Here is a 12,831-nt window from a genome sequence, read left to right on the forward strand (position 1 = left end):
AGATGCAGCGGTGTCCTGAAAAGTGATATTAACGAGCGAGCGAGAGAACGGGATTTATTCCGGTCACCAAATCGTCGCACCGTAGAATTTTGTGAAATTCTGAGGTGGTGGGGTGAATCTCATGTATCTCATGATCGATTCCTGGTGTTCTACTGTCGATATATGTCGTGCTTCGTGTCATGCCTTTATCGTAATAATCATGAGCACTCCAAATCTAGCTGGATTCGTGCACCTCAGAGGACGAGTTGATCGTAGAATTATTCATGAAGGCGCGGTGCCCCGATGGACCCCGTTGGGACTGAGGAAATAGTCTTAAAGCCGATTTACATGCACTCTGGAATGTAATAAGATTCTGTGGACGGGAACGGCTGATGGGGACTAACAGACCGACACCGAGGGGGGAATTTCGATGGAACTAGAGGGCCTAGAACCACCGCCCAAAGTTATATTGACTCCAGCACACCGACTGACTGAGGCGGTTTGCGATATATTGTCGAACAATAATCGAGATTGTAGGTCTGAGGACGGATAGGGTGATAGGTGAGAAGTTGGCAGAACCCGAGACATATGGTCCTCAGCGTTCGGGGGCCGTTCTATCATTAGCACTGTTCCCGCATGACTAGCGACCCTCTGGAGTGGTAGTGATGCCATCCGCACGTCAAGGACCCATGGTGTTCAGCTATCAAGGTGTTACGTCCATTTCCGAAATACTTGGAGCAGATCGCCCACCTAAAAATGAGATTTCGGCCCCCACTAATGTGTTGTACTAGACACTGTTAGCGTCCACCCAACCGCGTGGTACCCTAACAATTTGAACGAACTTTATCACCATGCCTTCATGGTGGGACCGAGGCCAGTCCCCAGACAAATGTGGCGGGTTAGTCTGTTGGACTATGGTGAGCAGGGGTCTGAACATGGCGGAATTTTATACGTAGCAGTTGGTCATTTTACAACCGAGGCTTGGTTCCGTTGCCAAGTATTCCTCATGAACAAAGTTCTTCTCCAGGTTTCTTGGCGGGAGTCCCGCGCCACTCAGGACATCAACCAAGCAGAGCCAAAGAAGCAGCACCGCCACCTAATCACGTGATCCACGGAAATTTGCAAGATTTCGCGTTGAGGAGATTGGCTGTTGCACTCTTTAACGGGGTATCTCATCTTCAGCGCCATGGGCAAATCACAAAAGAAACGATCTATGCGACGGCATAACCCAGTGAGGGTACCGGACTCTCACTTACCGAAGGGCTTGGCGGCAGCGTCCTCGTCGTCCACAAAATCACTGGAGATCCCTCCCATCATACAAAAAGTACTTCATCATACGCATCGTGTGGTAATGACATGCCAACCGTTGGATTAGATGGAAAGTCCTGACGCTTCTGAAAGAAAATGGGCTTGCGTTGCTGTCTCTAACCTCATCCACAACGATCCGTCAACTCGCCGATTGCTGCAGGGGAAGAATGTAGTTGGTGCTTTGATCACACGGCTCACAGACAATGAAGACGAGGTCGTTACTGAAGCTATGGGTACTCTTCGGTGCGTCCATCGTCTCTCTGCGAGACCCAACGCTTATTTGCATATCTGTAGAAATTTGTGCATAGATGGAGGTTTCGATATTTGCGCAGAGATGTACAACAAAAATATACTGACACCTTTGAAATCATTTATCCCCAAAGTAAGTTCGGATCAGGTGTCGATGGGTACACTTGTTCACGTACATCAAGATTTCTTCCATGCTGTCGCAATTTTTGGCCACGCCGTCTACAGCACCTGAGAATTCGCGAAAGATGGTTTATGAATTCGCGGACAACGTGATTACCACCCTCTGGTGTCTTTCGTAAGTTTTCCTCGGCTGCTTTGCTTCGTATTCTGAGTCATTCTAGAGAGACGTCAAATAAAGCGCTCAATGCCATAAACCAAATTAACTTGATCCCGTTTCTGACGTCTTTCCTGGCATCTCGCGAGAGTCTGCCGTTGTCACCGGTGATTGCAGCAGGTAGCGTCGATTTCTGCTGCGTGGTTGCCAATATGCTGACGGCAATGTCGTAGCGCAATGTTTGTACGTTCTAACCGACGGAAACCCTCCCGCCATCAATGAAGTCCGAGCAGATGCCTCTTATATTTCCTCCTTGTTGTCGATTGTGCAACTGAAGGAGGTTGCATCAAATGGCAAGCAAAGAGAGCAAGATGACCGAAGGCTGACTCTTCGCGTTCTGGCTACTGGCTCGTTATGCAATATATTGACTTGGTAACACTGAGCTCATTCCCGCATAGGTGTCCTCCGAAATGTCTCGCCTATACCACCGCCTTCTGTTGCTTCGTCCATGGACCTGGATAAAGATATCATCCTCCCCCTTTTACAGCACGTTATCACCTCCGTGACCTTGGCGGATACGTCACAGTCGGTTCTTGCTCTAGTCTCGCAGCAGGTGAGGAAAAAATCACGTCGATCTTCCTGGGTTCTTATTCAATTTCGAAGGCCAACGAATCACCGATAAACGAACCACCGATAAAAAATCTCCCAAAATCGGATCACAAATCAGACTCCGAACGCGAACTAGAACGTTTGGAGAATGTGCTGCGTACTGTACAGCTTGCCCTGGAAATCATGACGGGGATGTGTGCAATGTTGCCAGATTCTGAACCCCATGGGGATGATGAAGTAGAAGGAGGCGACGATCTTGATGAAGGTAGTCCCAAATCATTCTACCTGAGATCGTCAATTGATGTATCATAGAAACCGAGAAACCTAACGGTGATGCAGAGATGGAAGAGGTCGGTAGCACGACTAAACCGACGTTCTTGCCCACCCTCGTCCCACCGTTACTCACCTTAATACAACCTGTCGCGCTCTCCTTCCCTCCACTCGCCTCTATATCTCTTCACCCACCCACCACCTCCGTCCTAAGTGCTATCCATATATGTGCTCTGGAATGTCTCAATAACATTTTCCTGGCCCTGGCAACATCAGAAAAGCCGGCGATTGCGGATGATGTCGAGAGCGGTCAACGAATATGGCGTGAGATTTGGATAGCCTTGGGATCTGTCGGTGTCGAGTTTGGCCTGGGCCAAGAACGCCGGAAGGAGATGTGGGAGATTGCCGTCGGTGTCATGTGGGGTGTCTCCAACGTTTGGAAAGGACACATTGTACGCTGCGGTTTTATTGATGTTATTTTTTTGCTAACCCTTGAATAAGGTCCCCGATGAAGAACAGATACAAGTTCTAATACAGTTTTGTGACGCCAGTACCGACCCTCAGACGAAGGTGCAATGTATAGGGACTCTGGAATGCATGGCCCAGCATCCTCAATCTATAGAAGCCAACAAGGTGATTCGTTCCCTCTGATCGTTGCGCAACAGTTACTGATTGAAAGCAGAGAATACTTCATTATTTACTCTCCCTCTTGCCGACATCGGTATCACCATCCGCCATTGGGACTGAACCACTTATCCAGGTTATTTCTTCACTGATCGATATCTACTCGGATGAGGCAATGCCCTACGACACCAACTTCGTCCAAAACGGTGTGCTTGAGACACTAATAGCAAGTGTTGACGGTGTCAAAAAGGTGGTCAAGGCAATTGATCGCAAGAAGCAAGGAGGATACGATCTGAAGCGGAGGGGTATGGAGGTTAGAGATAATTTACTAGCGTTCATCGAATACCGCAGGGAGTTGGGTCGTTGACTTATCTACTTCTTGAATGAGAGGTTTTTGATTGATTCTACTAAATCAGGCTAATCTTATCTAAAATGCTATCCTTTTTCTGACATCATAATATCATCGATAAACAATCCGCAGGCTTCTCAAGGCCGTTGCCATTACAGTTGCTCTTGACCTTGAACAATGCCCAACATAACGACCACACTTCTCATTCTGACTGTGCTGCTGGTGCTGCTTCCCCCAGAAGCGTATGCATTTGGCGCTGGTGATATCCCTGATTTTGCGTACCTCAACGGTGAGCCATCTCTAGATTGTTCTTTGTCTCACGATCGGAGTCGCTAAATCGAACGACAGGCAAAGCTTTCCGTCATGGAGACATTGAAGGGATCCTGGAGGATCTTGTCAAGGTTGCCGGACATGCAGGCGGAGGAGGACTGATGGGATTCGCACAATCAATACTGCAAAGTGCGGCTGGTGGCAAGAAATTCTCAAGGAGCGACATCAAGAAAGTTTACTTCGTAAGTTGTTTATGTCGGCATCTTATTGGCGCGCAGCTCACCATTTATCTCAGGGAAACTGGCTCAGAGACTATTCCCAGGTAGGAAGATTAGGTGCTTCCTCGACGGCAGGTTTTTAATAATTGTCCCTATTTCAAGGCTATGGATATTGCTGGCCTGAGTAAGCTTACGGGGGAGACTATTGTGCTTATCATTTCCGTGCTGGGATTTATGGTGAGCTTGTTCTGAAGTACTCAGTGAAGGTCAATCACCCCTACGCCTGCAATAGACATTTGGGTTCGCGACAGAAGAGTTCCAAGTTACCCCTGAACGCCTTGGTGTATACTTACCAGTCGTAAGTCATTGTACTCTTCTATCTTTAATGTCTACTGACATTTTTGATAGGAACATATTGACAATCCCAAGTCAGTATTGATTCCATCACACTCTTCGTTCCTGCTGAACGCATTGATCAAGGGGTTACGCGGAGAAGGAAGGTGATGCACGTCAATTCCACCCAAAGCTCAGGCCACCCGTTGAAGATCGCGAGCTCGAGATCGATGAACGTACTGGGATGAAGGTGCTTTCAATGATACTGTTTCCTGGATGCACATAATGACATGTGTGTTGAACAGAAATATATGGCTTCAGCCAATGAGGGTTTTGATACGTCTACTAGCTTCATCAGGCGCACCCTTAAGGCCTGCATCGAAAATGGCCGCCGCGCTGGTGGTCAGGAGGGTGGCGACCTTTGGGAGGCCTATCGTTTACTTGGCACTGGGCTCCACACTTTGGAGGATCTCCTCGCTCATAGCAACTGGTGCGAAATTGCTCTTGTGAAGATGGGCCATAGCGAGGTCTTCTGTCATGTTGGCGACAGCGGTAACTTCTACCTTCTACTCACTTTATCTTGGCTAATGGGCGATGTAGTCCGGATTAGAACACCAAACGGAGAGGCGCCTCCCATTGTTACTGGTACTTTTGGTGGTAAGTTGGGTATATAATTTCTACTCTGCGCGTTGTGAACACCCTTAGGTGCCGATTTCCTTCACTCCCTGCTGGGCGAGGCCGGAGAGTAAGTATTTTCGTAGTTCCCTCGAATCTCTCCTCTTACAATTGCTTTAGTAAACTGAGTCAATCGAGTGTCACTGATCTCTCTGCGAAGATGGACTCCGTGCGTACACACTCTCACCATCTTCGCCCTTTTCTACAACTCCAACGATAGGCTGCCCATGACGACAGCGATGACAAGACGGCCACATTACACGCCATCCTATCAAAACTCCCCATTGGTGGCGGAGATGATAAGGCGAACCAATCGGAGGAAATGCAGGCTCAAGCGAAGGCCTACAACTTCGATCCGGATAACGTTGCCCCACCCGAGGTCCAGAAAAGACTCTTGGATATCCTCAAATGGCGCGATGGCGTCTATCGAGATGTGGTCAGTAAGATCGAGATGGTTCCCGGTTTGGCAGACCTCATTGACGAATTGACGAACGCCTTGAACGCTTGTGCGTTTATCTCATTTTCGTGATTGGAGAAGGAAGTGATAATGATGCTTACCCCTCTTATTAGATGTCTTCACCGTATTGGCTCCTTACCTTACGGTACTTGATGCGAATTTCCTCGTTTTCGCTTAGCTGATCAATTATTGATAGCCAATCCTACAACAAACCACTGGCGTCCTTAACGAAGGTAGCAAGGCCGTTATCGATTCGGATGATCAATTTGCTGTTAGTGCATTGACGCAGATCTAAGGAATCTTTGATACTCAATCCCCTTGCGAATAGGTCTTCAATGATGACAATGCCTCGGATCCCTCTCATAGTATGCTATCAAAGGTATACATATTCTCATTACAATCCTCTCCGACTTATTTATATCGCCATCCAGGATCATTTTGGACTGATCCTTAACGAGCCAGCCGGGAAGATCGCGCAAGTTGTAGTCGAACATACTGTCAATCTAATTGTGCAGGTCGGGTTTACTTGTCCTTCAAATGAGCCATCAAGGTGACTGACTACTTTTCCATATAGGCCTGGGGAGATGATAGCGATCCCGATCAGGTGTTAGACCAGGTCCTGGAGGCATTCCATCACCCATATTATGCCACCGGCCGATCCGAGATCCAACACAAGATGTTCGAAACCATGGAGCAGTGGTTCGGCGGACTTGGCCCTGATCTCGAAGGTCAAGTGCTCGAGGCACTCTCTAAGGCGAGCTTACCAATAAGCGATGTCGATGTTAGTTCTTATGCCAGCTCTTTGTAGGAAAGCGTGAAGAACGGGAAGAACAAGCGAATTGGCTCGGACACTGAAGAGATCGTCGAGCCTGGGTACAGTCGCGAGAGTTACGGCGGCGCTGCCGCGGGCCATGGTCATGGCGGCCAGTCGGGCGGCAATTACGGAGGGTCCCGCAATGATGGGGGACGCTATGGACAGACCGGGGGATCGTATAGGCCCCAGCACCACCAAGAAAGTCAGGAAGAAACATACGGTTCTCGCCATGAAGGAGGGGACGACAGCTATGGATCCAGGAGGACGCACGGTGAATCAAATGAGGGTTACGGTGGCTCGCGTCACGAGTCTAGCGGGTACCAACCTTCGTATCAACGTCCGAGCGAGGAAGAAAGCAGTGGGGGGTATGGACGCCACAGCGGGTATGGAGGCAACGAAGAGGAAGAACAGCCTCGTCGCCACCACGGCTATGGTGGAGGTGAAGAGGAAGAGCAACCCCGCCGTCACGGCTATGGTGGCGGTGGTGAGGAGGAAGAGGAGCCTCGCCGTCATTATGGCTATGGTGGCGAGGAGGAGGAACACTCTCGCCCTCAACGTGTATACGGCGGCGAAGACTCATCGTCGGTTTACGGCCGTTCGCATCGTGGCGGAGAGGAGGAGTCTTCCGGCTACGGGCGCTCCAGTCACGGGTATGGAGGCGGGGAGGAAGAAACACCTAGCTATGGGCGTTCTAGTCATGGATATGGTGGCGGGGGAGAAGAAGAGTCTTCAGGGTACGGTCGGTCCCACCGTGGCTACGGTGGTGAGCCGCAGGAGGAATCGACTGGCTACGGGCGCCACTACGGAGGTCGCGAGGAAGAATCCTCCGGCTACGCTCCTAGCTATGGGAATAGCGATGAGACGTTTGGAGCCGAGAGACTCAACCTCAACGAGGAAAGCGAGCATGGATATGGTCGTCGCCACCACCGAAATGAAGAGGCCGAAGAAGAAAGCAGTTACGGCAGGAGCAACTACGACGAAGGGTACTAAGTAAAACCGGCAACGGACTTTAGAGGCAGAAGAAGAAATTTAACATGTAACCGACTGTAAATATGAATCGAAATAAATTGAAGTGCTGAGCGTCTATTACATCCATCACTCTTATGAGGCTGTTCCGATGATGCACAGCAGCAGTGCTCCTCTTTCCGATCTACCATGACTGCGGACACGATGCAAACCTTTGGTTTTCCTCCGGGATATTTCATTATTCGGTCTATTGCTTCAAATCGGCTGCTCGATGTCACGAACGACGATGTCGAAGACGGCACGGAGATAGTTCTTTGGCCGGAGAAGGACAGTTCCTTGGTCGAATGTGAGTGCATGGCGTCTACCTCATAGTTGAAGCTATCGAACGCGTAAACCGAAGCTCGTAGAAGTCCTGAGGCCAACAACCAGGTGAATGGAATGTCGCATTATACCAGGCATCACTGAGCTCACAGATAGTTAGGTCTTCTTCATTGACCCCTCTGGGGCACTGTGCGCTAGATCATCTGGACACGCTATAGATATTGAAGGTAAGCTACGTTTGTAGCCCTCGTCTCGTCGTACCTGTACTGAGTTACATGAAAGACGACCGCTTGGTTTTGCGTCACAGGCGTCCGGTTTCTCTCCCATTTCCAAACAAATACTCCCACCCACTTCCACGGTTCTTCTATGACACCAAGAGCGGCGAGATAACAGTCCAATTTGAGTATGATCCAACATATCCACCTACTCCTCAAGCTACGGGTGCCTGGCGCAACAAGACCTATGTTCTGGCTTCTATACCTATGCGAAAGCCGCGAACTATCATCGACGACGCGTCTGAGTTTCTAACCTCTGCGGTTACTGCGCCGCTGTCGTTATTTGGGCTTGCGTCGCCTAAACCCACGCCTGAGGAGGTTTATCGGAGTGACATTGACATAGGGGAAGACGAAGTTGTTGAGGAGGAACGGGGAGAGGAAGCGGAAGTAGATGATTCGCCTGAGGACATCAGGAAGGTGCGGATGCTGGCTTTGGTGGACAAGGAAATAAGCGACAAGACACTAGGAGAGAAAGCAAGGAATCGCAGACGCTGGCAGGTTGCGCCCTTGCGAACGGTTAATGCGAGAACTGGTGCTTAAAGGGAATCGGGATAATGTAATTCAATTCGTGTGTACTTCTTACTTTTAACTTTCCTACTTGTGATACTGGCTTGAAACGTGCACTCCCTTGAGGACTTCATCCTGGGAGTCTTTCAGTGGCCTCATTGATAAGCTAATCAATCGCCTCAACTCGTAGATTGTCGTTCTGCCATGTTGGAACATTTAGTGTACGCTACAATACTGCTAGTAGCCTTGTACTCGGACGTGGTGCAAGGCAGTGAACAGTCGACATTCAAGAGTGGCACCCCGAAGTCCCCCAGTTGGGCTGAAAAGTATGGAAGCCAATTCGACCAGACTTTCTCCGGCCCCCTGGCTTTCTCTCATCTCCCTTACACGCGTTGCTTGCAAGAGGACGATGTCGGTTTCGACGTCGCGATCCTGGGTATGCCTTTCGACACAGGGGTGACATACCGCCCAGGCGCAAGGTTCGGGCCTTATGCAATTCGCTCCGGGAGCAGAAGGCAGCGTGAATCGCGCGGATACACACTGTCCTGGGGCAACAATCCATACGAAAGTGGCTTGAAGATTATTGATTGTGGTGATGTGCGTATTTAGGATCATCCCTTGAAATTATGGGGTGTGTTTGCTGAGAATGATTACTTCCATCTTGGTTGTAGGTTCCGGTCAACCCCTTTGATAATGCTCTGGCCGTTGACCAGATGGAGGTCGCATACTCTACGCTGCTAGATCGGCCTGTACCTATCAAAGAGCAGGCTTCGAAGGCTTCGTGGGTCAAGGCACAGGATGGATTGATCCATCCGCGTATCATCAGGTATTCTTCCCCGACATTCACCCCAAAATCTCTTTTTGATACACCTGACGCAGTCTCGGCGGTGACCATACTATTGTACGGTTGATTTCCAGCTGCTGTCATACGGTAGAATACTACTTACGACGACCTTCCTTCATGCCCGTAGGTTCTCCCGATCTTGAGATCTTTGTACAAGTTGTACGGACCGATCTCCGTCATCCATTTCGACGCTCATCTGGTAAGCCACTCATACATTGAAGGGACATTTCATTATTGAGGAATCACCCCGTTTCAAGGACACTTGGGCTGGATACCCAGGCCAGTTCACCGAGCAATCGCGGGTTACGCACGGGACGTTCTTCTACCTCGCGCATGAGGAAGGTTTAATGTCCAACACAAGCGTCCATGCCGGGATACGATGCAAGCTTGCTGTGAGTCGAAAAGGACGCGTCCGCCCATGAAGCCCGCTATTAATTGACACCTGTCTATTTGCATATCACCAACGGCAGGGCGTTGACGACATTGAGAACGATCAAGCGGTCGGATTCCAGCTAATCTCGACAGACGATATAGACGACCTTGGGATTCCTGAGGTTGTGCGCCGGATTAGGGACCGTGTAGGGGATTCACCCGTCTATCTCAGGTGGGAAGCGTCTCTCGAAATACCATCTGACCATGGTCAGCGATTGACTGATCTCGTCCATCTATCTGTCTAGTCTTGATATCGATGTCATAGGTAAGTTTGATAAACCAACGTGAAAGTGTCAACAAAGCTCATTGCACCATTGTCATGGGGTCTGCCAGACCCAGGATTAGCTCCCGCGAGTGCGTCCACTTTTCCGAAAAGCGCACCCGCTTCGCGTTTCCATTTCCCTTAGATTAACAGTTGAACGTTCGTAGCTGGCACGCCTGAGGCTGGCGGTTGGACCACTCGCGAAGTGAAACGTATTCTAAGGGGGCTTGCTGGCCTGAACTTCGTGTGAGTTCTCTTCTTCAAGTTCTTTCAGATCCTTGAGTCTTCCCGATTCCGACTGACTGACTGACCGTTTGATTGATTTATGCGTGTGGGACGGAATGCAGTGGGGCTGATGTGGTCGAGGTCGCACCTGCGTATGACAACGGTGATTCTTCGGAATGCTCTGTATATCATTGGGACAAATTCAGCTAACACACATACACTCCTATTCCTAGCTGAGATCACCGCCATTGCCGCAGCAGATCTCGTTCACGATTTCTTATCCATGTTCCTATCAAAAACTCAGACTGCCTCAGTTAGAGACGAGCTCTGAAGATCCGGGGAAGCATCCGTGTCATCCGTTGAATATCAATCAATATCTGCAGTGATATATTCGTTCACCAGTGCATCGTACAATGTAGTGAATAGTCAGTCGATCAACTAAATGTACTAAAAACACAGGTGATCTTTCATTACACAAAGAAAGAAACAGGTCGGATATAAATATGTTAGAGATGTCCGTGAAGCTGTGTAGTAGGCGTAAAATATTAACAAATAACATGAACAACGGAGGCTTGACTAGTTCTTGCCCCACTGTCCTGTTGGCGCGCTGGGTCCTGCATCGTATCCGGGAGGCGCGTCGTCATATTGTGCCTGTGCTATTGATGGTTGAGCACGAGGTCCCCTCACCGGGCTGGTGCTCCCGCTGTGAGGCATTGCTGCGGCTGCAACGGCAGTGTTGAGCGCAGCGACCGCCGGAGATGGCGTGTGTGCGGGCGATCCGGTGGAATGTCCGCCGTAAGCATAATTGTAGCTCGAGCCGTACTGATCATTCAATGCAGGAACCGTGTTTTGCCCATATCCATCGCCACCGAGGGTATAGCTACGGTCTGGTGTTGGGTGCTGGATAGGCGGGGTTGGTGAATGAGGGTTGTAGTACGACGTCGGTTCTTCCGCGATGGGGCTCGAGGTGACGTTACCGCCAAGGTATGGGTTGGCTGCAATGTTTGGAGGGGGCGAAGTCATCATCGCAGTGGCGTTGTAGGTATCAGGGTTGAAGTGGTCTTGGGCCTGACTGTAGTTCGAAGGGTATTGCTGATGAGATACAGCGGATTGGTACGATGTGTCCCGAGCAGCATGCCCATAGCCCGCGTTGGAATAACCGCTGCGGTCTTGACCGTACTGGTTGCCCACATTCAAATACTGGTTGTTGGGCGGAGGAGAGGTGTGTGGTGTGCGTTGTGGTGGGGGAGCGATGATGGGCATCGGTGGAGGGGAAGTAGATGGAGCCTGCGAACCCTGATAGCTGTATGCCGAATAAGTGGAAGCACTGGGTTGGCGTCGAGGCGTTCTTTGTGATGGCGCTGGCTGCTGCTGCGGTTGTGGAGGGTAAGACGTATTAGTGGGGTTATAGTACTCGTCCACTGCGCGAGTGCCTGCGGGAGCTCTGGCATAGCCTCCCCCAACGTAACCGCCACCTCCGGCGGAAGCTTGGCGGCCTGGGTGTCCGTTATGCTCATCTCGGTAGGGCGTGTCGACGTAGACAGAGTCGCCTTCAACACGGGCGGTCAACGGTTGGGATTCTTGCGCTGTTAGAGGTTGAATCTCGTAAAACGCTGGAAGGCCACCTTCGGTAGCGGTCTTCTGTCGCGCCTTCCTATCAGCTTCCGCCTTTACTGCATCCAACCTCATTCGCTCCTCATAGCTGTTGTCCTTATTCGTGTTGAAAAATCCTCCCATCCTTCCTTGTTCTCTGTCATCGTTCCCTTTGTTGTTCCAATCGTTCTTCGACCTGCTACGCTTGGTAACGCAGCATCTTCCCAAGGTGTAGAAGCATCCACTGAAGAATAGCAGCAGCCAAGCTGCCAATGTCAACCAGATAGCATTTCCAATCTCGGCAGATCCACCGGGAACGCTGTTGATGCGGGATTTCGTGATGAAGAACAGGGCAATGTCAAATATGAAGGCGACCATCGCAACGACAGCCGCGAAGCCTGAGACGCAGGTACTGCAGCATGTCATGGACATTTCCCGAACGTGGGCGAGGAGGCCAAATACCGCAGACCCCGCAGAAAGCGCCAAGGCCACGATGTGCAAGACGAGTGCATAGGTCAGCCATTTGACCAGAACGTTTGGAATCTCAAACGGTAGTTTGTTCCCCACCAGGCCGTTTATGTCTGATCATGGGTAAGGTGAAGGTTATACTTTGCAAATGGCACATGAATGTGAATGGCTTCTACTCACCTAACTCGTATCCAACTGACGGAGATGAACATGTGCTGTTCCCGGGAAGGTCAACACAATATCCCAGTGTCCCGAACGTTATGGATCCAGTATTGTCTCCGAACTTGACGCTTGCCTTGAGGAAGTAAACGGACTTGAAATAGGGAACGCAGAAGGACACCACGGCGAGTAAGATTGTGGCGACCAGCGTAACGATGAATCCTGGCGTTGCTGGACGGATACAGCCCATTGCTGCAGGAAGAAAAAGGAGGTGGTGGTTGGAGAAGAAGAGAGTTTGTGGTAACCGACGATCTTCCCAGCGAATTGTATTGGCTGGTTCGCCGCTGGTG

The 12,831-nt window shown here is 50.2% G+C and overlaps 5 protein-coding genes across 5 annotated transcripts; 4 read left to right on the forward strand and 1 right to left on the reverse strand.

Moving 5' to 3' along the window:
- Positions 1–1,165: 1,165 nt before the first annotated feature.
- On the forward strand, positions 1,166–3,680 carry PC9H_003185 (uncharacterized protein; the record flags this gene model as incomplete). Its single annotated transcript, XM_036772778.1, has 11 exons — positions 1,166–1,303; positions 1,355–1,530; positions 1,582–1,669; positions 1,719–1,831; positions 1,878–1,990; positions 2,044–2,217; positions 2,269–2,423; positions 2,474–2,684; positions 2,732–3,141; positions 3,191–3,322; positions 3,372–3,680. The coding sequence occupies 11 exons, from the start codon at positions 1,166–1,168 to the stop codon at positions 3,678–3,680; spliced, it is 2,019 nt and encodes a 672-aa protein (XP_036634251.1).
- A 159-nt stretch (positions 3,681–3,839) lies between these two features.
- Positions 3,840–7,419, forward strand: PC9H_003186 (uncharacterized protein; the record flags this gene model as incomplete). The annotated part of the gene is made up of 18 exons (XM_036772779.1): positions 3,840–3,951; positions 4,011–4,174; positions 4,228–4,254; positions 4,313–4,387; positions 4,443–4,508; positions 4,559–4,578; positions 4,631–4,733; positions 4,789–5,035; positions 5,084–5,140; positions 5,189–5,228; positions 5,279–5,327; positions 5,379–5,664; positions 5,729–5,760; positions 5,812–5,886; positions 5,944–5,994; positions 6,047–6,130; positions 6,190–6,369; positions 6,424–7,419. The coding sequence occupies 18 exons, from the start codon at positions 3,840–3,842 to the stop codon at positions 7,417–7,419; spliced, it is 2,664 nt and encodes an 887-aa protein (XP_036634252.1).
- Positions 7,420–7,584: 165 nt separating this feature from the next.
- Positions 7,585–8,531, forward strand: PC9H_003187 (uncharacterized protein; the record flags this gene model as incomplete). Its single annotated transcript, XM_036772780.1, has 4 exons — positions 7,585–7,741; positions 7,796–7,824; positions 7,877–7,943; positions 7,999–8,531. 4 exons carry the CDS (start codon positions 7,585–7,587, stop codon positions 8,529–8,531), a joined length of 786 nt encoding a protein of 261 aa, XP_036634253.1.
- A 171-nt stretch (positions 8,532–8,702) lies between these two features.
- PC9H_003188 (uncharacterized protein) lies at positions 8,703–10,592 on the forward strand (the record flags this gene model as incomplete). The annotated part of the gene is made up of 11 exons (XM_036772781.1): positions 8,703–9,095; positions 9,170–9,324; positions 9,378–9,399; positions 9,470–9,541; positions 9,600–9,734; positions 9,813–9,946; positions 10,020–10,039; positions 10,108–10,128; positions 10,204–10,282; positions 10,384–10,424; positions 10,495–10,592. The coding sequence occupies 11 exons, from the start codon at positions 8,703–8,705 to the stop codon at positions 10,590–10,592; spliced, it is 1,170 nt and encodes a 389-aa protein (XP_036634254.1).
- A 245-nt stretch (positions 10,593–10,837) lies between these two features.
- On the reverse strand, positions 10,838–12,731 carry PC9H_003189 (uncharacterized protein; the record flags this gene model as incomplete). Its single annotated transcript, XM_036772782.1, has 2 exons — positions 10,838–12,435; positions 12,503–12,731. 2 exons carry the CDS (start codon positions 12,729–12,731, stop codon positions 10,838–10,840), a joined length of 1,827 nt encoding a protein of 608 aa, XP_036634255.1.
- Positions 12,732–12,831: the final 100 nt, after the last annotated feature.

Source organism: Pleurotus ostreatus (genome assembly GCF_014466165.1).
Source record: "Pleurotus ostreatus strain PC9 chromosome Unknown scaffold_2, whole genome shotgun sequence".
Classification (NCBI taxonomy): Eukaryota; Fungi; Basidiomycota; class Agaricomycetes; order Agaricales; family Pleurotaceae; genus Pleurotus; species Pleurotus ostreatus.